At 51.4% G+C, this 26,238-nt stretch overlaps 1 protein-coding gene across 2 annotated transcripts; it reads right to left on the bottom strand.

Annotated features, from left to right (window-relative positions):
• Positions 1-26,040, bottom strand: ADAMTSL2 (ADAMTS like 2). Of its 2 annotated transcripts, none has more exons than XM_086625193.1 (18): positions 25,930-26,040; positions 24,780-24,925; positions 24,099-24,174; positions 23,585-23,687; positions 21,765-21,910; positions 21,539-21,662; positions 20,520-20,600; positions 19,331-19,506; positions 18,014-18,356; positions 16,946-17,327; positions 11,490-11,593; positions 9,460-9,586; positions 7,009-7,222; positions 4,788-4,943; positions 3,246-3,416; positions 2,953-3,129; positions 1,369-1,513; positions 1-119 (listed from the first exon to the last, which is right to left on the bottom strand). In XM_086625193.1, the coding sequence occupies exons 1-18, from the start codon at positions 26,038-26,040 to the stop codon at positions 1-3; spliced, it is 2,901 nt and encodes a 966-aa protein (XP_086481319.1). The 2 variants fall into 2 exon arrangements, with proteins under 2 accessions (XP_086481319.1, XP_086481320.1); XM_086625194.1 differs by having other exon boundaries at positions 24,780-24,922.
• Between the last annotated feature and the right edge of the window lie 198 nt (positions 26,041-26,238).

Genomic DNA, 26,238 nt, shown 5'->3' with positions numbered 1-26,238 from the left:
CTAGGAGTGGGGCGCGCGGCAGGAGCGGCAGCAGGCTTTGCTGTAGTACCAGTGGCTGCACAGGTTGACTTTGATGGCCAAAGCGCAGTTGGTTCCTGCCTGGTCCTGGCAGCTGTCGTCTGGGGGAAAGAAAGCAAAAGGCACCGATATGGAAAAGGAAAAGAAAAAGAAAAAAAAAAAAAACCATCACAAGCTCATGAGCTCATTTCCCCCCCCATACTGGTTGCGAATACCACCTCCCTGATATCTGGCAGAGCATCCCCTGGAAAACACCGTGGAGCTTCTCCATAAATATCATCATCAACTTAAACAAAGGCACCAGAGGTTTGGCCCGTTTCATCACACCTGGCCTGGCCTGGGGAGTCTCGTTTGGTGCCAGCCCCGAAGCTCAAGCTCTACCCTGTGAAACGCAGCTGCTCGGGGATTGCTGGAGCCACCGAGGCAGCCTGGCACTGAGCTGCCCCTGAGCCAAGGGCATGGCATGACTCCAACACACCATTTCTGCCCCAAAGAGGCTACGTGAAAAAGGAAACGGGAACCAGCAGTGATACAGCAGGAGTCTGGGGCAAGTGAGCTGCTGGAGAGAGGGAAGAGGCCAGAGACTGCTTCAACACTCCCAGCTTCCTCCAGAGCAATATTCTGCTTTAAACCCGTAGGACTTACAGTTTTATGTATAAGTATTTTTTTTAATTTGATCTTTTTCCTTAAAATTGATAGGATGCATGAAACTAGGCTGCTCCAGGGCAGGCACCTTGCTACGAGGGGACCAGGAGGGACCCCACAAGCACCGTGCTGCATCCCAGCCCCTGCAGGAGAGGTCAGCCGAGGGCACCCAGTGGGTCTGGAGCTGTGCCAGGAGCCAGTCCCAAATCTATCTCCCATTTTTATGCTTTTCTCCCACACTGTTCTTATTCCCAAATCCTATTAAAGAATTAGAACCGCGTGTTCACTAAAGATCACAAGGGCTTTAAGCCAGCAGACGAGTCAGATAACGAGATAGTTACAAATCCCGCAGGACATTTGGAGACCAAAAATCATTAAAATAATGGCACAGACAAAACTTCCTGGACATTAGCTGGAATCACACAGAAGCAGCACCCAAGCAGCTCTCCAAAACTCCCTTTTATCTTAAGGTCAGACCACGCTTCTTTTGAACTCTCCCCTTAATTTAACAGGGTTACCTCCAGAAATAGCCAGTGCATGGTGCCCCATCATTTGGGCACAGAAAGAGAGTTGTCCCTTTTATGTCCTCCCAGGGATGACAATCAAATTGGGTGTCGGTGGGAGCCAAGATGCTGAGTGGTGCTGTTTGGGGGGGGAGGTCAGTGGAAAATCAGTGCCGGGGGTGCTGCCGGCAGCGGGGCTCACCTGGGGGCTCCGTGGGGCAGGGCTGCAGGTCGCAGGTCTGTTTGCCCACTGGCTTCACCAGCGGGTCGCAGCCCCGGACGATGTCCTTCCCTTGGTAGCACTTCACATCCCGCATCCTCACACCGATGCCACAGGTTTTCGTGCACTGGGAAACAGAGAGAGGGGGTGAGGCGAGACCCTGAGGTCGCAGGGGTCTGTGCTAAGCCAGGACCTGCTAAAAAAAGCTGTGCTCGCTGGAAATGTCAGGATGGGGGGGTCACTGGCTGAATGTCATGTTTCAGCCCCGCACTGCTGGCCTTTTCGCTCTGTCTTTGCTGCCAGCAGCACCAGCTGCCTGCAGCAGCCTCTGCCCAGCCATCCGTGGACATGCTCCAGCCCTAGGGGCTGTGATGCGCCCTCCTCCCGCTGCCCTTTGCCAAGGGCCACAAGGGAGCTGGCCTGGCCCATATGCTGCTCCAGGGCACCCGAGTGGCTGCAGCCCCCCCACCCCGAGGCCATGGGACCCCCCTCAGCACCCCGGGCGTGGAGCTGCAGAGCGGCCATCCCTGCACCATGCGCCGTGGGTTTGCTGCTGGGCCTCGTGGGACTGAGGGTGCAGCAGGGCTGCTTTGGCTAATTCTGGGCTGCAACAAGGGTTTGCAAGACTAAACAAGACGAGGTTTAGTGCCTGAAGCACTGACAAGAAGGCCACAGCCCTTCACAGCTCCTCGCCCATGGTCACTGGGCTTGGCCCCATGGCCACTGCGTCCTGGCTGCCTTTGTGGACCGTGCAAGGTGCTGGGGCAAACTGTGCTGCCAGTTCTGCATCTTCAACGTCTGCATCCCTGGTGCAACCATCTCGCAGGGTTCATGCACATCCCACCAGTGGCTGCAGGGTAAGTGGGAGAAGAAGAAAAAAAAGGGAGAAGAAAAAAGAAGGGAGGGGAAAGAGAAAGGAGGAGGGGAAAGAAAAAGAAGGGTAAAAGAAAAGGGAGGAAAAGAAAAAGAAGGGAGGAAAAGAAAAAGAAGGGAGGAAAAGAAAAAGAAGGGAGGAAGAGAAAAAGAAGGGAGGAAAAGAGAAAAAGAAGGGAGGAAAAGAGAAAAAGAAGGGAGGAAAAGAGAAAAAGAAGGGAGGAAAAGAGAAAAAGAAGGGAGGAAAAGAGAAAAAGAAGGGAGGAAAAGAAAAAAAGAAGGGAGGAAAAGAGAAAAAGAAGGGAGGAAAAGAAAAAGAAGGGAGGAAAAGAAAAAGAAGGGAGGAAAAGAAAAAGAAGGGAGGAAAAAAAGAAGGGGAGAAAAAAAAGGCAAAGCCACTCCCAAAGTTCTCCTCTCGTTCTTGTTTCCCTTTGCACAAACAGCCCTGGTGGCATTGCAGCAGGACAGGGTCTCTGCCCCGAGCTGCCAGGGCAACAAAAGGCACCCCTGGGTGCTGCACCCTACGGAGCTTCGCCCAGCTCCTTGGGTGATTTGGCAGGTGGTGAGGCCCTTGCTATGAGGAGATGGGGCAGCACACGCTCAGGGCAAGTGCACATCGAAGGAAAGGCGTTTTGCCCCCATCTCCCTCCCACGGACCCCCCAACCTGCCCTCGGCTCCCCCCCCCAGCTCACCTCCGACCAGGGGGTCGTGTACCACTTGAAGCACGGGCGCTCGAAGCACGTTGTCTCCTCCACGGGCTTCTTGGCGACGTCGCAGTCAGCGGGGTTGCGGGTCTTGATCTTCCCGTTGACGATCTCCAGGCAGAGCACGATCCTCTTCTTCACACCCCGGCCGCACGTGGTGTTACACTGCGGGGGGGCGAGGGCGCCAGTGAGAGCTGCCCGCCCCACTCCGACCCCACCGCGGGGCATCCCTCCTCCATCGCCCCCCAAATTCAACCCCAGCCTGGGGGTTTTGCACTTACCCGCTCCCAGTCCTGCGCCAGCCAGTGCGAGGGGCAGTTCTTGTCCCCGCAGGGATGGATGGCCAGTGGCTTCATCTCCAGGTTGCACTGCGACTCCGGCACCACCCGCCCGTCGCTGGTTTTGCAGTACACGTGCCGGATCATCCTGCCCTGCCCGCAGCCGCCGCTGCACTGAAACCCCACCGGGCACAGCGGGCGGTCAGCGGCGGGGAAGGCAGTGTGGCTCCATCCCCGTCCCCATCCCTGCAGCAGGGACTGAAATGCTTCCATGGGGCTCAGCTGCCTCCCCAACTCCACCTTCCCCAAAATCACAGGGGCTCAGCTTCAAACAGCTGCAGGGAAGCTCAGCGCATCCTTCCCTGGGCAGCCCTGCCACAGCCCACCCACCCTGTGGCCCCATCGTGCCGGTGCTGAGTAAAACTCAGCATCGCCTTGGGGCAGTGGGGAGGGGATGTGCCACGAGCGGGGAACCCCGGGGTGGCTCTCAAAGAGGTCAAAGCAAAGGGGACCAAGCGAGTGGCTGCAAATATTCCTGCCCGCCCTGCCAAGGGCCAGGCGGGCACTGCTCAAGCACCGGCCGCTGCTTTTGCAGCCGCTCTTGAAGAGATGTCCGATGGTGTTTCGCAGCACCGCTGCTGCCATGGAAACTACTTATTTTTAGCTGATGCTCATGTATCAAAACCTGGGTAAAAATAGCTTGGGATGGAGAGGGGTCTCTATAGCAGAACTGTGTAGGAAGGGAAAAGGGGAAAAGTGGGGAAAGAAAAAAAAGTAGAAAGGGGGAAAGGAAAAAAAAGGGGTAAGAAAAAAAAAGGGGGGAAGGGGGAAAGAAAAAAGGGGGAAGAGGGGAAGAAAAAAGGGAGGAAAGGAGGGGAAAGAAAAAAAGAGGGAAAAGAAAAAAGGGGGGAAGGAGGAAAAGAAAAAATGGGTTAAGGAAGAAAAAGGGGAAAAGAGGAGAAAGAAAAAAATGGGGAAACAGGAGAAAGGGAAAAGGGGGGGAAGAGGGAGAAGAAAAAAGGGGGAAGGGGGAAGAAAAACGGGGGAAAGGAGGGGAAGAAAAAAGGGGTTAAAGAAAAAAGGGAGAAAAGGGAAAGGAAAAAAGAGGGAAAAGAGGGGAAAAGGAAAAAAGGAGAGAAAAGAGGGGAAAGGAAAAAAGGAGGGAAAAAAGGGGAAAGGAAAAAAGGAGGGAAAAAAGGGGAAAGGAAAAAAAGGAGGGAAAAAAGGGGAAAGGAAAAAAAGGAGGGAAAAGAGGGGAGAGGAGAGAAGAAAAAAAAGGGAGAAAAGATGAGAAAGGAAAAAAAAAAGGGGGAAAAGGTTCACAACCACCAAACCCCGGTGCTGCCAGCGTGGCCACGCTGATGGGGCGTGGAAGAGCCAAAGTGGCCGAACCGTTTGGAGGTTGGCTCCGTCGGAGCCGGGAGCTGCCGGGGAGGACGAGTCCAACCCCACGACTCCCAGCACCGGGGACACGAGCCAGCCGGCCAGCGGGGCCAGCTGCAGCGGGTGGTGGTGGCTACTCGGCGGGGCACCGCGGGCTCTCACCGGGCCCCAGTCGGAGACGGTCCACTGCCGGTCGCAGGGCGGCCCGGTGCAGTTCTTCTCGGCCAGCGGCCGGGCGCTGGCATCGCACAGCGTCTCGTCCTCGGAGCAGCGGATGTCCCGTGTCACCACGCTCCGCTCTCCGCACCGGGCTGAGCACTGCCGGGAGGGGATGGGGGGGACACAGCGTCAGCAATGGGAATGGAGAGCTGCTTTCTGGGGTTTTTTATACGTTTTTAACATGAAGCTCTAAAAACACACTGAAAATCACAGGTGAGTTTCTGTAAAGCAATCCATAAAAAAGCCTCTTCCCCAAAACCCCTCAACAGCTTCAGCAGTCAGGTTAAGGTGTGGGAGGGCTGGATCCTGCCCGGGTCCTGTGCAAGCTCTCTGCTGGGTGATGCCAGATGCCAGAGGGTGAAAACCCAGGGCACCAAAAATACTTGATGAGAGCTGAAAAGTTTTATCTATCGCTTAGAGACAGCGTGAGATCTCCCTCGCCTCCTCCCCAGGAACCGCCAGCTCCTTTCCTCCTCTTTGGAGAACGCTTTCCCCAAACCCCACAACTGAGATTTTTCAGGCTGTGGATAAATTTGGCACCGTGCAGCCCCGTGACATTATTTAGAACTGGATTTGAGTTACTACAGTCTCACATACGCACATTTGCTCCGTGCATAACGTAAAGCAGGGAAAAGTGTCAACTGCACAGCGCTCAGACGCCCCGCGCTGATATGTTAATCCTCAGATCCCTGAAATGTGCTTTTTTTTTTTTTGGTGCCTATTTCCCCAGCCAACTTGGCACCCTGCTTCAGAGGGGATCCAAACGAGATTAGCTTCGCTGCTGGCTAAGAACGAACTACTCCAGGACTGTCTCAAGCAATCTGTCCCTGACACATGCTGGAGGAGAACATGGATTTCTGTAAAATAAGCCACTCCGGTTTGCTACGCCAGTCAAAATAACGCGCCAGCACGTGCGCGGGGAGCTCCTCTCTACCCAGCTGGGAAAGTCAAAATATCCTCCAACACCAGGGAAAGCACCAGCCCCTCCATCGGCTCGAGGGAAACGACGCACCTCGGCTTGCAGAGGAAAGGAGATATTTAAATTAAGACCAAGAAGGATTTTGGGAGCCTCCCAGGAGGAAGACTCCGATCCCTAGTGGTGTAAATCATGGGACAGGTTCATGCCTGCCGGCTTGGCTCGGAGCTCAGCCTTGCTCTTGCTTAGAAGGGATCTGGGCTTGATTTGGGAGCAGGAACGTTTGTGTGCGGGCTCCAGGGCACAACACCCCGCTCCATCGCGGGGGGCTGGTGGTGGCACGCTGAGTGAAATCAGAGATGGATGCAGACCCAAAATCTCACTCTCCCCATGCCTGCCCGCTTCCAGAAAACATTAGAGAGGCAAGGCTGTTCCCGAGCAATGCAGGAGGCACAGTTACACCCCCCGTGCGTTCTACACGGTGGCTGCGAGCCATGCTGGGTCCCCCTCCCTGCACCACGACCGTCAGTGTGGCACAAGCAGCCAGGGCTCTGGCTCTTAAATCACCGGAGCTCAGAGACCAGCCCCAGCTCCTGGAGGAAGCAGGACTGCTTTGGTCACTTCCACGGGTTTATGTTTGCAAGCGACATGCCAGACCACTGGCTGTGCCTGGAAATGATTTCAGGGCCACAAACCCTTTCCCAAGCAAACTGACAAGCTAAAAGAGGAGCAGCACTGCATCCCCCCAAACCATCTTCCAGCTGCTTTAGCGATCTGCTGAAGGCACAGCAAAGGAAGGGTTTGATTCTCCAGCTGGTGCAGAGAAATCAGAGGTGAGGACGGGAGGCTTATGTGAACATAATTCACATGCGAGCTGGGATCTCCTCCCTGGCACGTTGTACCATGGGTGAAGAGGCTGCCCAGCAGGGAGTGGGGGCAGGATTTCAGCCACGGGCTCCTGCCCCATCTCAGTGGGCAACGCCAGCACCTTGTGTGTGGTCAATGATGCCCTGAGTGACCAACAGTGGTGGCCTCCGCACCCAGGAGGGGACCCAAGACTTCACTTAGGGTTAAAAAAAAAATAAATTAGTGGTACGTGTTGGTCCACATGCAACAACTGCAGCCAGTGTCCTAAAAGGCAGAGTCTCTGATGGCCAGGGATGAGTTTCACTCAGAAGAGGAACGGAGAAGCACAGGCACGTGTGCTCGCCCCCAGCACTTCCCAGACCAGCAGTCCTGGGGGCTCACCTCGGACCACTCCGACATCTCCCACTGGGGCCCGCAGGCTGGGTTCTTGCAGACCTTGCGCTCGTCCGGCCGGGTGATGTCTGCGGACTCGCAGAGGTCGCTGTAGACGGAGCTGTCGAATCCCGGAGAGATCATCTTCCAGCAGCGGACGATGCGGAACTGGTAGCCCTCCCCGCAGGTGCGGGAGCACTCGCTCCAGCTGCTCGTCTCCCACCTGCGGAGGCAAGAGAGGCCGTCGCAGCAGGCACGGCTGGACTGGGGCCGGAGCATCCCACGGGAAAACCCTGCCTGCTCTTGGCTGGAGGGAGATGGCTGCAATAGGAACGAGCTGTAGTCAGGCTGACAGCGTGCGAGGTTTTCCCCTGGGATGGGATGTATGGACATATGGTGGTTTCACCCAGCAGATCTGAGCTCATGCCTGCAGCAGTGGATGTTAAAACCAGATTGCAGAGAGGAAGGAAGCGCTGGCGCGGTGAGGCACGGACCGGTGCCCTTGCTGCCAGGCTTTTGTCGCCCACATGCTGCATGATCCCCAGCTATGACCCTGCATGTGCCAGCACATTTCTCTGCCTCTTTTTTGCCTGATCAGCTAAAGTACGGAGAGGACACAACCATCCCTCGCCCTGCAAATCCCAGCAATAATGTCTCACAAAGCTGTCTGAGCCCCAGTGGGACAGATATTCATGTACCACCGTCAGTCTAAGTCTGCTAATGTCATGCAATGGGCTGGAAGAGCTGGGATCTGCTCCGAGACACTGCCTGCCCCTTTCTGTCCCCTGCCACTACTGCCCCGACGTTACAACAGGGGAGCAGCTTGTAAACTGAGTGAAAAGACATTAAAAGTCAACAGTCTTACAGTACAGTAATAGCAATTCTGAATTAAAGAATAAGCTAAAAATGTAAAAATCTAAATTGATGGGAATTCACAGCCCCTCTGGACACGGAGCTGCCCCATGCAGCCCCTGGCACCACCTGCTGCTGCTCTCCAAGCAGGAGAGCCCTGTCCCCCGGCTGCACGTGGCCTCGCACTGTGCACAGGGCGCCAGGCACAACAAGCACCCGTAGGCAGATGTCACACATTTAGAAGTGCCACCTAAATTCAGAAGGGAGATGAAACCAAGGTCTTTCCCATCCAGATCAAGCAAAATCCTCTTCGCACTTTCTAAGTCGGAGAAGTGCTGCCAGCCCCACAGCATCCCGTCTGCCTTAGTGCTGCCAAACGGGCTCAGCTGCCCTGTCTGAGCTCCCAGCAGCTCCCTGGTTTACCCACCGCCGAGCTGCAATCACTGGTGAATCACAGAGCAGCTCTTCTCTCTCCCAGCACAAGCCCATAGAGCTGGAACAGCACAACTATAAGGAGGGGAGGCTTTATAAAAAGACCAGTGGGATAATGGAAGTGTGAAAAAAAAGGACTAGTGCCTGTGCTAAAGTTAATGCAAACAGAGATTAAAGTCTTCATGGTGCCTGCAGGGCAGGTGTGATCCCAGCAGTAGCACCATCCACCTCCCCACGCTTTTCTTGCCTCAATTGCAGCCTGCCCGGGCTTTCAGCCTTAACGTGCAAGGTTCGAGATCTTACACTGTGAAGGGCACGTGCTTTCCTTACAGCGCCAAGGGCACGTGCTTTCCTCCCCGTCCTCCAGCACCACTACCCAAGGCCAAAGCAAGCACTCTCCAGGGAGCAGTGCCCTACCTGGTCCCTGGCATCACTCTAGTCTTGCTGTGCACTGTTCCCAAGTGACGCCACTCCAGGCCATACCCCAGACAGCTTTACGTCTCCCTTTGCCCTGTCCATACCCTGACACCATCGCAGTCCTCCTCCCTTTGATAGACACCAGTCTGTCCTGCCCATAGCTGCTGTTACTGCAAACATTCCACCACGCCTGCCCTGTGTTACAGACCAGCAGCGGAGGTGCCCCGAGCCCCAGCTGGGCTCTGGACTGCAGTCACGCTTCTCGGGTAAAGAGTCACATCAGCAGAGAAACCTTCTGAAGGACTTCCAGCACAGGTTCCCCACTGCACCAGCTCTTGCCCTGATATAAGCAAACCTCAGTGATGTTTAGGATGCCCAAGGGACCAGAGGGACGGATCCACAGCACAGTTTGCAAGCCCGGTCCCTCCACCCAATTCAGGCACACGTTCCTCCACGCACTGGCCACGGCAGGATCCGGCCCATATTGTCAGAAGCTGGACTTGATGGGAGACGCAGGTGCAAACTCTGCCAGGATTTACAGAAGTTTTAACCTGACAGCTTGAGCTAAAGCACTCAGGAGGAAAGTCTTGCTGTGTCCCGGTGCAGCCCAGGCAGATACAACTGGGGGAGGAGGGACAGGGGTGCTACGGGCCATCCCTGCTGCCCCCACCACCAAATCCATGCCGACCCCCTCCCCCCAAACATATCCATGGCAGAGAAAGCGCGGAGCACCCCGGGAGCGCCCTGTCGAGGCAGTACCTTGGCTGGCACTCTCTCCCAGCACAGAACTCATGGACGGGCTCAGGACGGGTCATGGCATCACAGTACGTATCATCCACTTCGATCCCATCATAGCGAACACACATCGCATATGTGGACATCACTCCTAGTTTCAAAGAGAATACATACACACAACAGAGGACGCTTGGTGATTTGACATCCAATTCTTTTTTTCTATTCTATTTTTTTTTTTTTTTTTTTTTTTGAGCTGCATTTTGCAAAACTTCCTCCCGATAGAAAGCAGCAAGGCCTACTTTCTGGCCCACGGGATGGATGCTGCCAGGAGGGGAGGACCACGGCGGCCACCTGGCCAGCGCTGCTGAGCTTGGCTGGCTCCAAAGGCGGGCACGGCCACCCATGCCAGGGCTTGCCACCAAGATCAATATACGACTAACACGTTTTTATAGAAAACGCTCAGGGCAACGAGTCTGCTCGGCAGCTCCCTCCGCCTCGCAGCCATCACCTCCCACCCTGCCAGGCTCGTGGGTGGAGGTGACAGAAAACGGTCCCCAACCCACTCCATCCACCCGCTCTATCTAGAAGCATCACACCCCTCCTTGTGCCCGGGTGCCCCCCAGGTGCACCCAGTGCTTGGGGCCAAAGACAGGCTCCTGGGGGCTTTGCAAGGAGGCACCTGCCCCTCCTGCTCCCTCGCTGAAAGCCCGGGCAGGCAGTGTTGTCAGACCGAGACCTTTTCCCCCGCAGCCTGCCATGCCAGAGCAAATGTTGTGAAGTCCTTTCTGGGACCTGGCTGGGGACCAGGAGGCTGCTCTGGCTACAGGTAACAATAATTGCAGCTCTTGGGAACATATGGTTTACATGAAGCTAAAAAAAAAAACCCAACGAAAAAAGATCTACAGCTCTTGACACGGTATTGCTTCTCTGCGATATGTCATTAAGAAAAGGCAATGAGAAAGGAGAAATTTAAGTAAAACCTCTCCCTGCTAGCTGGAAACCAGGGCAGAGCAATCTGGCTCAGTCAAAGGGGGAATTTGTTCAAAGGGGATCAAAGAAGTCAAAAAATGTCGCGGAATATGTGGCTGATGGAGTCCGAGGGAAAGGGACAGCTCACAAAGCTCCCACTGTGAGCACGCGTCTGCTGGACAAGAACAAACGCTCTGGTGCACTTAAAAAAAATAATTCTTGCATTTGTTCTTTTAAGAGATGTCCCTTAGACTGCAGTCTGCTCTCTCCCCCTTTTTTCCTTCTTTCCAATTCCAGAAGCACTGCAGGATCTGGATTATCTCACGGAGGGGGGAGCGGTGCAGGCGAGCACACGACCTGCACACACACTGCATCAGGGGCCAGGCCCCCGAAACAAGGAGTAAAGGAGGAGAGAGAGCAGGTAGCTTGAGGCTTTTTTGGGGGGCAAAAAGGAGGAATATATGCAAAAAGAATACAAGCCAGGTTTTGATATTCCTGGCATCTACGTCGCTGTTCCAGATTTACACCCTCACAGCCGAGATCAGGCTCTGGGGTAGGAGGAGTGGGAGAAAGAAAACAAAAATCAAAAAGCCAAATGCTATTTTGTTTCCTGCCAGAGCTGAACAATCTTCAAAATTTCACTCTGTGGGGAAGCAGCTGAGCTTTTCAAACCCCTCTGAATAGTCAAAAGGGGGAGGAAAGGCAAAATAAAAGGAGGCAATATGCTGAGACTCAGCAAGGTTCGGGGATCCTGCCGAGCCCCAGCACATCCCTGCTGGGCTGGGAAGCAAAGGTGATGTTCAGAGCTCCCCGAAGGGCCGGTGTTTTGCAGGATGACGGACACGCCGGGCACTAACCCTCGGCCCCCGAGGTCGGTGGGCTCTGCATGCTTGTGGCCCCCAGCTCCTCTCCCCGCCTTTGCACCCTGGCGGAGCAGATTCGGGGCTGTGCTAAACCAGCTCGAGAGATCACAAGATCCCCTACACGCATCACCAGGTCCTTCCCATCCCTAACAGACATAAAAGTGACTCACACACCAGGTGATTTCAGCGGTTGTGCAGAATTTGGCTGCTTCTTATAACTACCTGTGGTACATGTAGAGCTGCAGGGTTCATGGGAGGAAAGCTTCCACCTGTACATGTCAGCAGCACTCACACCTTGGCCCTTTCTTAACAACTTCAATCTGTTTCTAGCAATAAGCAAACAAAACAAAACAAACAAAACAAAACAAAAAAAAAGGCGTTTACAAGGCGAGCGGTGATAGGCCACGTCAGACACGCACACATCTGCCAGCACGCTGCAGTTTGGTTGGGTTTGGGTTTAGGGGGGGATTTGCTTTGTTTGGCGGTTGGGTTTGTTTTTTCTGATTTTTTTATATATATATTTTTTTAGGGGGGGTTTGTTTGTTTGTTTGTTTTAATCGGTTTGGTTTGTTTCACAACATACCTGTCCTGAGCCCCAAGTAGAATCCCCAGCCCGGTTAGAGGCAGAGCTTCCACTGTCTAGAAATAGAGAGAATGGGATAAAAATACCCACAAGTAGAAACAGTTCAGAATTTAACAAAGTTTGCATTTTCTGCTCAAATACACCTGGCCCTCGGCATACAGCGACTAAAGGTGCAGTATCTCCTCCCCTGCCTCTCCAGGGCCGGGCACGCCGACTCGTGCTGCTCAACACGGCAGAGCTTTCAGCTGCTCAAATCTCAGCAGCTCACTCCTTCCGAAAGCCTGCACATGGCACGGGAGTTTCTAAGCTTGCTTCTCAAAGCACGCTTTGCTTTTAAACACCAAGGCATGCCATTCGCCTACCCGCTGCTTTTGCCACTCTTGTTTTGCCTTATTTTGTTTCGGTTTAGATATAGGTAATTTGCATCTCTTATATCCACGCTGTGCTCAGACACGTAATGCCGTTGGGAAAGGAGGAACGGAGTCAGCCTGGTGTACAAAAAAGCATTTGTCAAACCAAGGATAACAGCTTCTCCCAGTTCAGTGCATCCTACGTGCTGCGAGGTTGTAACACATCAGGGATACTGCACCTTTGCAACAAAAGGCTTTAATTCTGTTCTCATACCTTTGTTCAAACCCTTGAAACAGCTACACTGAAATAGCGTACAAGGTTGTACCCTGACATCCACTTGTCTCTGGCCTGGCGAGATATGCAGCTTGTATGATTTCTAGGCAGCAGAAGCTCTGAAATTGCCTTATTTAGTTGTTCATAAGAAAAAGTTCAGGTCCAGTCTATCAAATCAACCTTTAAAAGGACACTGTTGAGAATCCAGCCGTTTCCTTTCAGACCCACCCTCCTTCCACCGCCAGCACTGAGCCTCCAGAAGGATTAAAAACAACAACAATCTCATTTTCCCTGTTGATTTTGCCTCTGTCAGTTTGGCAAATGGTCGCTTCCTGCGTTTGAAATGGAACTGAAATGAATGTGACTATTTTTCGCAGAAAAATAACAACTTCAGCTCACTATAAATAGTGCTTTAACTTGCCAAAACAGCTCTGCCTGGGGACCCGCATCAGCCCGTGATCCCGGCTCAGCCCCGGCTGCCATCAGCGTGCTGCCTGCTGCCACCCAGCAAGGAGAGGGCTCACAAGATGACACTTTTCAGTAAGATCCATTAAAATACACTCAATGTCTGCTTTTTGTACTTTAATTTGCCTGGAAAGAGGAGTATTACCTAGATCGTCTGGTCGATACCCTGCTCTCAGAGGCACCAAAGTAAACACCAAGTTATTCTGTGACTGGGACTCCCCTCCCTTCAAAGGAGAAAATCATCTTCGAAATAAACTTTATACCACATCTGAGGACAGAAAATCCTTCAACAGTGTCCCCTTAATGTATGTGATCCTAAATAGCGAGCTGCTTCTATGCGTAACAAGGTCGCAGGGACAAGTTCTTTCCAGATAAATCGGACATTTGGTCACAGGGCAGTGTTCAGCTCTTGCCATTTCAAGCAAAGACAAAACTGTCATTTTGCTCTGCTCTAAATGCACACAGCAGAACATTGTCCCACAAAGCTACTGGGCTTTTCTCTGTTCTTTTATTTTTCCTCTTTATCATGAGCTTTATTATAAAAGTCAAGTATTTTGTTCCCTGGCTGCACTTTGCTTCTGCATTTCAAGCAACAGCACCAAGTATTAGCACCAGTCCCTCACCCCCAGCTGAGGTCTGGACTGCCCATCTCCTTGAAACAGTCCCCACAGCAGAAGAATAATCCTAACAAGTGCACACAAACAGCACAGACCATCATCCAGAGTCCCTGGGCTCACATTACTGTGTTTTATTTCAGTTTTTATTGTTGAGCAAAGCGGGAAACTCATGGCTCCTGTTGCAGGATCAGCCCTGGCTGCACGCCGCAGCACGGGCATGGGGCGAAGGACGAAGGGTGCCTGGATGTGCCCTGGCACACCATGGAAAGACTAACTGCTCCAGGAGAGGAAAAGCAGTGCTGCATCCATACCATGGCACAAGAGCCACCCACCCATTCCCATGCCAGAGGGGCTTGCTCCCAGAGTGGAAATATATTTCCACACCATGCTGGTGCAAGGTGCTCCTACAACTGAGTAACTCCATCCACACTAAGAACTACAACAGTTTAGAAAGAAGTCAAATGCCCCATCTCTGACCAGCGCTGTCCCGCGTGCACAGACAGCTGGTTACAGCCTGCAGAGATGACCTTCCCTTGCTTGCTCATCGACAGGGAATGGAAATGAGCAAAAAGCCACCATCCATCCCAAACTGAGCCTAGGAAGGATTTGGGAGGTCTCACATCCAAGCTCCTGCCCAGAATTAGGCTGACCCCATAAAAGCCTGAGTCCCACAGGGCCTTGCACAGTCCAGTTTTACCCATCTCCAAGGATGGAGGTCCCAACCCTGCCCCATGCCCAGGGCAAGAGGTTTCCCCTTGTACCCCATTGCCATTTCCGTCAGTGCAGCTCCTGGCTGTCCCCTCCACCTCCCTTCCTCCTGGAGGAACAAGTCCAATCCCCAACGCTCATGCTCCAGGACCCTGTCTGTGACACACCAAACCCAAAACCACATCCTGCTGTCAGGATGGGCTTTTTCCTGCTGTGCCAGGTGCCAGCAGGCGCTCCAACCCTGGCCTCAGTGAGCAGAGCATCCATCATTCCCACCCAGGAGATACAGATCAGTGGTTAGCGGTACAATTGCACTGGGCTTAAAGTAATAAATAAAAAATTAGGGGAAGCAATAAAGGCCTGGGCACAAGCAGGCGGTCCCGACACAATCCCTTCTGTCCCATTCCCTGGAAGTGAGGGTTACCCATCCTTGCGGTGGTGGCAGAACAGCCAGATCCCAAGCCTGCAAACACACCTGTCTCTCCCTCCTCCACGAGTGCCCACATGTGTGGATGCTCTAATCATCAATGACATTATGGGGTGGAGAACCATGCCTCCTTGCAGTGGGTGAAGCCTCTAGAAAGGAGGTGCAGGTCGTTTGTCACCTTCTTCTCCCCTATTTTTTTATATTGTTATTTATTTTTGTTTTAAATAAGAAAAGCATGTTTGCTGCATTACAGCTGCCCCACATCTGCCTCCACTGGCCTTTCAGCCAGCCCCCAGCCCCTGAGCCCAGCCTGCCAGAGCCAGGGAGGGGCTGAGCATCTCAGCCCAGACTACAGCCCCAGCTGGGCCTGGATGCAGCCGGCTGGCTAGTGCAAAACTTGAACTAAACACCTTTTTTTTCTGGATATTAATGTCTGAAAAGTTCATATTTTATTCTAGAGTAGGGGGAATAAAAAGGAACTCTGCAGAACAACCAAGGGAAGAATGAGGGGGGAAAAAAATGGCAATGCTGAGCGTCCTTCCTGGAGGGGTTTAAATCCCTGCCCCATGTTTTTCACAGAGAGGCAGCCAGGGATAGTGCAAGGAGCTTTTTAGCACTCCAAAAAACTGCACTGGAGCCACTGACAGTCTTTTGTGATTATCCTGTAACAGTCAAGCTGTTCTGAAGTTTAAAGCATGTATTCCCAGGAGGTAGGAAAGGATTAGACCCCATTAACAGCTACTGGGAGAGAGGTGTGGGTACAGGGTGCCCGCCAAGGCCACCCAGGGAGGTGGTGGGGACCAGGCGAGCCCCAGGGGAGGGCAGCCCCCTTCCTCAACCCCCAACACGGTAAGGCAGGGGAGCTGACGGCAGTGCCTTCGCCTGTCAGAGTGCTAACAAAATGCTTTGGCAGCTGACAGCAAAGCTTCCATGCCAAGCCACGAGGAGAGATGACAGACAAGCCCTTGGCAATGCTTTAATGTTCTTATCATTAAGAAGTTGGTTGATGCATTTGGCTGCACGGACATTTTCTTTAGCATAAGTTGCTTTAGCATAAGCTAGTCTAAGTTCTGGGTAAATAGCAGCTAACTGTAACCAGAGAGCATCTGCTCAGGGCTTTACATCTTCTGAAGCTCAGCATCATAACCCATGTTTTACTGGTGGCGAAGACTGGGAGACAGAAGAGTCAAGGCAGCAGAGCCAGGAGACCCACGGGGAGGCTTGGGTGCCCCGGGCCCTGAACAAGCTGCGAGGGTACACAGTGGAACCCAAATCCACAGCTGTGTGTCTGGGACCTGGATGACTCCCAAGGCCCTGACTTCAGCCCCAGCTATCCATGGATTGCTTTAATTTGTGGCTGCTCTCCAGAGAGTCCCAGGACACCCCAAAAGACCCCAGACACAGATTCATGGACAAGCACTAGCCTGAGACTCCCTTTCACTCAGCCCATCCCTGCCTGGATGAACCTGCTGCTAAAGCTAGATTAAGCCTTTTTTTACCTTCCCACTCCATTTTGTAACGCTGCCACTCCAAACCAGCCATTCAAGGAATTCTGAAATGACAGCCCTAACATCAATCGATGAACTGCCTCTGGAGAGCTTTTGATGTTCTTGTCAAAGCAGTGACTAACTGCACTGCTTCTGCATCCATCGAGGTAGCAAACCCAGGCTATTTCTGCAGCCCCTACAGAAGAGCTCCCCTCATCCTGCCCTGCCTCTCCAGCACTGGTTAAGAAGGCAGGGCCATGCCTGGGAGCTGCTGGAAGCATATTCCTGCCAACACAAGTGAGGAGGATCTTGGGTGGCCATCAACAGGGTGGGTAAAAAGGGGCCAGGACCAACTTCTGCTGCATCAGAACTCAGAGGAATGGGCCTGAGGAGTCAGAGCAGAGCATCAAGAGAAGACAAAAGGAAGAGGCTTCTTTATGGCCACGGCTCTGATAAGCTATGGCAGGCAGAGAGCAATGTGCAAGTTGACAGCCATCAGCATAGACTTGCCAACATCCCCACTAAGGAGGGCAGTGAGTTTTCCTCTTGCTTAAATGCTCTCTTGACTTTCTGCTCCCAAACCTCTGGCTCTTCCTTCCAAATTAACCCCCAACAGAAAGCTTTCACATACAACATCCTACCCCCACTTACCTTCTGACTTCCAAAGCAGACAGAAACCATGCAATGGAGTCTGCATTGAGTACAGGGCTATTGAGTTGAAAATAGCAACAAACAGGATTGACTATAGCTAAAGACATGTCTCCTACCTTGCTTTGTGGGTTCTGTTCCCCTGAGGGCTGATCATGGTGACGGTGGCATTTGAAAATGGCGTCTCTGCAGACGTGTTGATGGCTTTGCTGTTGCTCAGCTCCATGTAGGTGCTATTAATGGTGTAGGTCACAACACCATCAGTGTCCTCGTAGTCAACATAGAGGCTGTCAATGTGTGACCCCACAGAGTTGATTGGGTCTCCCTGGGCAAAGATGCTGTTCATGGTCATGTTGAGCACCAGCTCCTTGGAGTCTGAGGTCTTGTCCAGCAGCTTGTCTGTGATGGCATTCTCCGAAAGGAATTCCCTGGAGGTGAACCTGGGGTCGAAGTCTCTGTCGTCATGGTCTGTCTGGTAAGTAGACCTGGTTACGTTTGAATCTAGATTGGAGCCAACAGGGGGAAACAACAGTGACAACCACAAAATGCATTCAGGCTGGGAGGCGAAAGCAGCCCAGAGCAGCGGAGGCACGCCAGAGCCTGAGCAGCCACCCGGGAGGCTAGAGGCAGGAGTTGGGGTCGTGGGGAGAGGGAATCTCATGGGGTTGTACACCTTTGGAAAGAGTGTGCAGCTCTGTGGGTCTCATCCTGCTATCGCATGGCCAGAGAAGAGCTCAGCACCTGCCAGCACTGCCCCAAGCAATAGCAGAGGTCAGAAAGGAAGATGCCCTCCTGGCCCCAGAGCCCATGCAGACATGCTGGGAAAGCACTCAAGGCAGTTTGGTGGTGGGATGCTCAAGGGACTGGAATGGGAAGGAGGTCGCTGGGAAGGAAGTGGGAGGTGATGGAAGGTGACGGGGACCTCTGTGCACCCAGGGCTCCCTCCTGTCCTTGGCATGAGGCAAAGCATGGCAGGGCACCGGCAGGGAAACCTTACCCATGGCCAGCCCCCCACCCACCAGAAACCAGAACCTGAAGGGCAAAGAGGATTTCTGAGCAGAGATGTTTTAAAGAACTTTCCAAGGTTTCCAAAAAACAAACCAGCAGAATCATCAGAGGTAGAAACAGAGCGTTTCTCAACAAGAGCTCTGAGAAGTGGAATAGTGAGGCCCAAGTCTCCTCCTTACCTTGGGGTTGTTTGCCCTTCAGTTTTGGCTCACAGTCAATTGTTTCTGCTCTTTCATAGACCTCATTGGTTTCCTGACCTTTGCTCAAGTTTAAATCTTCCTCCGTGTCCTGCCTTCCAAACACCTGGTTCTCCAAGTCTATCCTTTCCCTGGAGATTTTCCCAAAATAGGTTGCATTGTGCTGAATAAAGCCCAATGGCACGTCTCCATCAAACTCTCTGCTTTCTTCGCTGTCTGACTCAGAGAAGGTGTAGTAGATGGGCTGCAGATTTTTTGAGTGTGGCTTCCTCAGGAGGGTGTATTCAAACGTGATGGATGGATTCTTGCCATTTTGATTCCAGACCTAGCAAACAAATTAAATTATTAGCAGATGCAGGGAGTACATGGCATGCAAAGCTTGTGATTCATCTTGGACTTGACAGTTGGTGAGCATCTACTTTGCTATTTCCAATCTGCTCTCCATCATATTGCCAACTTCTTACAACTGGAGCCCAACACTGTTTTCCGAGGGTTATTTGGCAACACTGCTCTGGGGATTAGCCCCAACTCAGAGACTGGGAGCCGCAGGTCACACTCCCTCTTCTGCTGCTGTGCAACCAGAGACTTGGGAGAGCCACTTCAGAAGTTACTGGCCATCCCTTACAAACCCTTTTTTGCAGCTTTATGGTGAATGAGGATCATGCACACACACCCCCTTCAGCTACTACATCCCCACTGCAGATGGGGACTCACAACTGATACACTACAACATCTTTTACTGGTCAGTGCTCTATAAGCACCCAAGCAGCCACCCCCTTCCCCTTCCAGAGGAATCCAGAGCTACTTGGAAGATGGCAGGAGTTGGGCTCTGGCTGGCTGCCCAGAAGAATAATTAAATGACTTTTCTTCATATGCCTGGTGTTAGATAGTTTGCTTTCAAGGAAGAGTTGGGGTTTAAGTTTTGTGCCCTTCTCTAAGCTATCTGGCCCGATTTCTTATTTTTACTTTTCCTGTCAGGTGACTTGGATAAAAACACTAAGAAGTAGAAAAGAAACCCTGCAGTGCCTGAGGCATCTTCCCTCTGCAGAGAGAGGGGTTACCAAGCCCACGTTCATTATTCACAGCCCTGCCTACATCCAAGAGCACTGACACGAATAAAATAGGTTCGTGAAAGGAACTGGGCACAGTCATCGCTCCCACTCCCCTCCTCAAGCTGCCCTGCAAAGCTGAGAAATCACGGCAGGACTCTGGTCCCACACCCACCCCTTCTGCAATCCAACACAGTTTCTCCCTTCCCCATCACCCTCAGCCCTGCAAACTTGAAAAGTCAAAGCTCACCATTATATTCAACCCTTGATTTGTTGGTCCCTGTGCGACAATATACTCTATGCCAGTCTCGTAAACATCCATGGGCCTGCGGTACTTGAACACCGTGCCTGCAATGTTGAAGTTCTTCGGACTGTCAACTTTGTAGTTCCCATTGAAGAAATAGTAGCCAGCTTCATCAGCCACAGCTTCAAACGAGAGGAAAAAAAACACTGCCATCACATGTAAGAGCAGAAATATGCAGTGTTGCCAATTGTTCGTTCAGGGGAAAAGATTATTAGGGTGTCATAGTAATAAAATAAGTGCTTCTCCTACATTGCAAAGCATTTGTCACTCATTTCCAACACACATCATATGGGTACACGCCCCAAGTTCTGGGCCGTGGTCCCTTTACACTGCAAGCTCGTGAGCATAAGGGCACGTGGCTTACACGAGTCCATGGCTCCTCTTCCTCTCACCCTTTTGGCACTAGCACAGCATAACCATTACATAATCACAGCTCCACAGACGATAAGCAGACCATCAGATGGTTGACAGCAGGAGTTGCCTCTTTGGTAGCACTGAGCTGATGCCACCTGACCCAGCAGTGGCCCATGACAGGTCATCCTGAGCCAGCCCAGGAGCTGTACTAAATCAAGCCTTTCTCATTCAAGCTGACCTGCACATGGCTATGAGCCTCTGAGGCAGCATCAGAGCGTGACAGTGGCAAATGCACATCTGTTGGGCAAGTCCAGGTTTTTCCACACTCCTCCTGAGCAGCTTTGCCATCTCCAATGTGGAAATCAATCACATGCCACCAACACTTCAGCAAGGCAACACGTAGGTCACGCCTCCTTGGTGCTGTTGTCATGCGGCCATTGCACATTCCCCAAGCGGGAGCAGACCAAGGGGGATCACAAGAGAGGTGAAGTCACTTGGCTGTCTAGGATCTGGCACCAGTGTATTTGTCATACAACGCTGAAGAATCATCAATATTGACCAACAGTTGTTGCATTAAAGCAATCAAATCATTGATATATACAGCCCAGGTGCTCAGACTGCAGTGAGGAGAAACACACTGGCTTCAACAACGCGGTTGTGATTTACATCGACTACGGATTTAGCTCATGTCTGCAATAAAACTACGTTCAGCTTCGCATTGGAAAAAGCATTAGCTAGTATAGGCATGCATTGTAGGGAAGTACCAAGAGGTTATACACACCCAGAACATCTGCAGATTTTTTCCGTTCTACTATCTGGATATCCCTTGCTCCAGCAGGAATGTGCGTTACCAGAGAATAGCCTACAGGAAACTACAGATTAATGAAAGGAACTTTGTAACGAATAATCTGAATGAAACACTCACTAGTCAATACTGCAATATATCAAGCAAATTGGCCTTGATCCAAAATTATTTTCAAGGAGTTGCAGATTAGAAAATCTAACGTTGATAATCGTTGGGTTGCAAACAGACCTTATCGATAATAGAAAATAAAAATTGTGTGAACTGTGCATCCTGGTTTATGGTGGGAAAACGCAGCCAAGGGGAAAAAAAAGATGCAGTATTTACATGCACAAGCATCAAGTTTAGTTAAACTGGTATAAGAAAAGCTATCAGAAGACTTTGTTAGCTAGAGAAGCAGTCCTGTGGTTCAGTATTGATCACTGTGCTAGCTCGTCTTCCCAAAATCCCAGTGAGAGATGACAACTTGGTCCTGCTCCCACTTCCCTTCGCTCAGCACTAGGTGAGCGATGGGGCAAGTCCTCCTAAGGCCACTGAAGTTCCTGCAGCATGCTCCATCTTAAACTGATCCTCAGAGAGTGTTCACCATTTATTCCCGAGTTAGATCGATATATTTAGGACAAGTAGGTTCTGTTGCTTTACATCACCCTAATTTTGGAAATCCTGGTCTTTCAAAATACTCTCGCTTCCTGTTATTACAAATCATTTATTTCTCATGGGTCATAAGAAAAATAGACGCCAGCCTCTTGCATAACCCTTTTGCACTGTTCAGCCTCAGAGACCTCACGCTTCTGACAAGCACCATGCACAGTTACTGTTTTTCTTTAAAGAAGGCTTTCCCTGCCCAGGTTTACTAGTGGCATTAACATACAGAGAACATGGGAAAAACTGAAGCAGGGCAGTTGGTAAGAGCTGACAGCAGTTTATCAAAAAATAAATATATTTTTTAAAATAGCTCTCTGATACAAATAAAGCAGAAAGGTCCCCAAAAGCCTTACCAAGATGAGAGTTTCCTTTCCGGTAACTGCCGGTCACATGAGTGCAGCTGCTCCCATCTCCTTGGCAAACTCCACATTTATCCAAGGTGTGGGTGGAAAAGAGAATGCCATCGCATCCAATCGGCTAAAAAACGCACAAATAGAGCATTGAGGGTCAGGCAAACGTCGCACCCATCGTAATTTTCTGAATGCTACTAACAATATTTTTGCTATAATGTTTAACAACCTCACATTTTCCAGACACGCAAACCCCTCGGAAATCAGTGTATTTGCAGGATGTTCCATCCCGAGCCTGAACCATTAACTGTCTCTGACCATCCACAGTGGTGCAATGGAGGTCACAGGGCTTGCTAGAAATGTGAACATAGTCATCTAAGGGGAAAGGATATAAAGATATATTCAAAACAGCAGAAACACAATAAACTTACATCCTACCAATGTCAACGAATCTCTGCCAAGCTAAACAACAGCAGCAACAGCACAATTGCGCAGCAGCCAGCCGTTCAGAAGCTGCCATCTCTTGTGCTTCAGGCCGGACAGGAGATTGCACTTCTGACAGCGTGACAGCTCACCGCTGCAAACCTTTGCACAGCCAGGCAGTCCCCTCTGCGGCCAGGGGCAGATGCACCCTGTGATGCCAGTGCTAGTGCCAACATCAGCCCGGGGGACGCACGGCAGCAGTTACAGCCACTATCCTGTGCGAGGACTTGCAGCAGTGGTATCTGTACACATCACACCAAACCATATGCATGTTCACGTATCAACATTCAATACATGAGTTAAATTAACATAGATATACTGTTATAAATACATATACAAGTAAGACTATAAAAACCACAGCAGCTTAAAACATAAGAACTTTTCAACAAACATTCACCCAAGTTGGGCTTGAATTCACCCTGCAGGCACCTGGCTGGCTGCATCCACTGGCACAGTAGTCCCACATTTTATAATATCCAAACGAAAAATTCATATTTGCACCAGAAACCCAATGCTAAGTGTTGAACTCCACCAAGTAGTGAGTGGTCATGTACCCACTGGCCTGCGTGCCCAAGCAAGACAGCATCAATGTCAAAACATTATTCTGCAAATCCCCCAGGAGCCACGTGAACGCCTGCTAAAAAACAAAACAATTCACTGTAACTCATCTCGAAGAGCAAATATGTTTAAAGAAATTGTCGCCTTGCCATAGGAAAGGGACGAAAGCAGCCAAGTAGCTATAGCTAACCAGCCTGCCACGGGCCAAGTTCTACCATGCTGACCCTGCCAAGAAGGCTGGCGAGACAGGGGCTTGTCTCACATAAAAGGAGGCAACAAGTAATTTCATGAAGCATAATTGTTCTTAGGTATGTACAGAGAACTCTAAAATAAGAAAGCTGCATTAGATCCCATTTCTATTTTTAGGCACTCAAATGGGCCTGTGAATCTGAGGAACCAGCGCTCAAGAGCCTCCTCCTCAGGAGAAGGGTCCTGGGTTCCCATCAGCTCTGAAAATTTGCCATGATTTTTATTTAATGCTTGATTTTGATGGGAGCGAAGTGCCTAAAAATTAAATAAAATCTCAGCCTCTGACTCCTAAGTTATTTCCGCAGTTCTGCATCGCTTGCCCCGGATGACCAAACTGGCCAACTCCATCTGGGTGACATTTGATGGAGCACACGGAGGGTGTGGGAGCAGCAAGTGTCACCGAAACGCAAAGTGGCCAGTAGCGGCCCCAGCTCAAAGGACACTTGTTCGGGTGAGCCAGGCTCTCCCTGCCAGCGCAGTCCATCACCCCATGCTCCTGCATCCTCCTCCAGCCTTCAGCTCTCTGGTCCTCGGGAGCTGTGACCAACACAGGCTACAGCCACAAATTCAGGTCGTTATTTTATTTTTAAGATACCTTGCAGCTGCAAAACGCGCCTTTGAACTTGGGAGACAGCTGATTGTGTCTCTGAAAAATCACTTTAAAAGAGCATAGGAGGAGCCTTCCTGCAGGCTATAGCATCATAACTATCAAAATATTTTGGCTAAGCATTATGAAACACACAAAGAATGTCTTGTTACCAGGATATAAAGGTTTCCATTGATACGTTCTGCCGTTATACACATGGGAGTTAAATGATGAACACTGCTCCTCTCGAAAGCTCCTTCCGTTCGCAGGGCACTCCTAGAATGGGATACATTAATATCCTGATGAAAACAAAATGTGGGAAAGGTTTCTGGCACATCCCAACTGGCTGCAAGGAGCTTTTCCATCGCCTGCCTCGTCTAGAGCCACATCCTCCTCCTCCTCCTCCCACTGCAGGGACAGCCAGGGGAAACCCCCCCCAGGAGATGGTGCAAGTACCACCCTCTGGGTTTTATGGCCCCCAGCACAGGCAAAAGGCCCAAAGCCCCAACACAATGGTGATGGGCACCAAAGAAGAGAACTCCAGTTGCTTGGAGAGGAAATGGGGTGACAGCTACAGGACAAACAGTGTCCCCTCTCTGAGGGGCCCAGAAATGCCATCACACGAAGCAGGCATGACTTTCCACATGTTGTATTGAGTGTTCCCGATGAGAAAAAGGATATCCTTACTTGTACTTTGCAGAGCTGGTATCTTTTGGATGTTCCAGTGCAAGTTTTATTAGCCAGCCCACTCACTGACTTTCTTCTGAATAAAGAAATGATGGTTAGACAGCGGTTAGAAACTCTTCCTTCCCTTTTTTTAAATTTATTTGTCCCCTGCTTCTGCAAGATTGGTCTTCTGCAGAGCCACACAGAGATCTATCACGGTCTCACTGGTATTGATAGCAAAGATCTCTCTGGCTTTGTTACCCGCAGCATCAACTGTTCTTATTACAGCATCCCAGGAGGCGCCTTCTGACAACAACACAGCCCGGAGAGGGCAGAGCCGTGCACAGAGCAGTTGGGATCAGCGGGTCCCCAACCAACCCTGCTCCCACGGTGTCCTCGCTGCTGCACCCAGAAGCCTTGAGAACGGGCTTACACTCTGTCTGCTGCCTACCTGCACTAATCCCCCCAGGAGAAACTTCAGGACCAGCACAGGAATAGCTTGGCTGGTCCTCCTGGCAGGGAAGACCAGGGCACAGCATCCTCATGGCAGCACGCTCAGGGACATGCTTACCTTCTGCACAAGCAGGGTTTGCCAGACAACGCCTTTTCACCAGTGCTTATCTACTGGGCGACGACCTTCTGGATCCAGCCTACCTGCACCAAGCTGGAGCTCCCTATGCCCTGGCAAGGCAGGTGCCATACCTCTGCCGCAGGCAGTGCCTCTCCTGGGACTTGACGCCTCCCCCACAGGTCCTGGTACACGCTGTCCACTTGGTCCACTCGCCCCACCAGTACGCGGTGACGTCTGCCCCTTCCTCCAGGCTGTTAGAGGTCTGCGTCAGGTCCTGCTTGAAGCGTCGGGCAGGTGGAGGAGAGAAGCAGCATCCCTCACCCAGCCTGCCCTGAGCCAACGGGGCACTTCCTTCTCCATCTGAGGTCAAGTCTGATATTTCCCATCTTGCAAGAAACCCTGCATTGTTCTAATTGTGTTTTCATTACAAGTTGCAATGAGACAGCAATATTGGGGATTCCTCAGGAAAGGAAATATTCATTGTTTCACTCAGTTGGCAAAACCAAGCTCCCAAACAACCCTAAACCCTCCAAGTCTTTCAGTGCTATCTGACTCTTGCTCCATGGTGAATTCAGGAAGCTGAAGAGCTGGTTGCAGCCAAAAGCTTCACTTAAGGCTTAAGCAAACCCTTGCAAAACCACCCTTCAGCAGGAGAGCGTGCCAGTGGACACTAGCAGGCTGGAGGAGCCCATGTGCTTTCTTTGCAAGTACAGGTTTGTCACTTCAGGAGGGTCCTTGGCATCCCCACTTCCCACCCCTCAGCCACTGCAGGCAGCAGTGTGACCATGCAAAGGAGCTGCTCCACCAGCAGCATCACCACCACATGTCTGTGCTCTGCAAGGCATTTGCATCCTTTCACAAGGGTCCCAGCACCTCCTGGGGGGTCCCAGCTATTGCTCATTGCAGGGGGGTGTTTTTCCATCCAGAATCACCCACTGGTTAGGGGAATTCTATTAATTGTGTTTACTGGGAAAGGGATAGTAAAATTCCACGCAAAGTAAATGAAAGCTCCAGCCACTGCAGGGACCGAGGAAGTGGTGCTCACCCAAGGGCAGGGCATGGCCTTCCAGCACTCTGCAAATGATCTGTGCACACTCTTAGCCACGGAAAGCACAACTTAGGTTAAGACCAGACTAAAGAACTAAGCCAAGTCATACGTCCTCACGCTTGCTGAAGACCTGATGCATGGACAGACCTGTCCTGCACGTGCCAGAGGCTACCCATCCCAGACACTGCCCCATTTTAAAGCCCAGAGACCTCCCAGCAAGGCAATGCGCTTACCTGAGCTATCACAAAGGCAACGTTGCCTACAAGAAGAAGAGCCAGGGTGCCTTTCAGCTGGGATTGCGCACTGATGGAGATGCTGCTCCACCTCCACTTAGATATCTTCATCCTAGAAAGCAACCAAACACCGCACTAAGCAAAACTATCCAGCCTCACTGCCCTTCAAGAGCAGGGGCTGCTTTGCAGCCTGGGTTACACAGTACACATCTTCTTCAGCATTCCCAGTCAGCTAAGAGACACCAACCACCAGTGACTGCAAGGGCTCGATCCTGAAGTTATATTTAATGAGTGGAAGCATTAACACAG

The sequence above is a fragment of the Tauraco erythrolophus genome, chromosome 22, assembly GCF_009769465.1.
Source record: "Tauraco erythrolophus isolate bTauEry1 chromosome 22, bTauEry1.pri, whole genome shotgun sequence".
Taxonomy (NCBI): Eukaryota; Metazoa; Chordata; class Aves; order Musophagiformes; family Musophagidae; genus Tauraco; species Tauraco erythrolophus.
The sequence above is the reverse complement of the archived record's forward strand: the minus strand, read 5'-3'. Positions and strand labels throughout refer to the sequence as shown.

What these genes read in the sequence shown, in the direction of transcription:
- ADAMTSL2 (XM_086625193.1), bottom strand. Translation starts at nt 26,040, where the DNA reads ATGAAGATATCTAAGTGGAGGTGGAGCAGCATCTCCATCAGTGCGCAA. An exon ending in CAGCTCTACATGTACCACAG is followed by an intron (nt 9,587 to 11,489) that starts GTAGTTATAAGA and finishes CTTTGAAACTAG; the next exon opens with GAGTGATGTCCACATATGCG. An exon ending in CCGTCTCCGACTGGGGCCCG is followed by an intron (nt 3,417 to 4,787) that starts GTGAGAGCCCGC and finishes GTGGGGTTTCAG; the next exon opens with TGCAGCGGCGGCTGCGGGCA.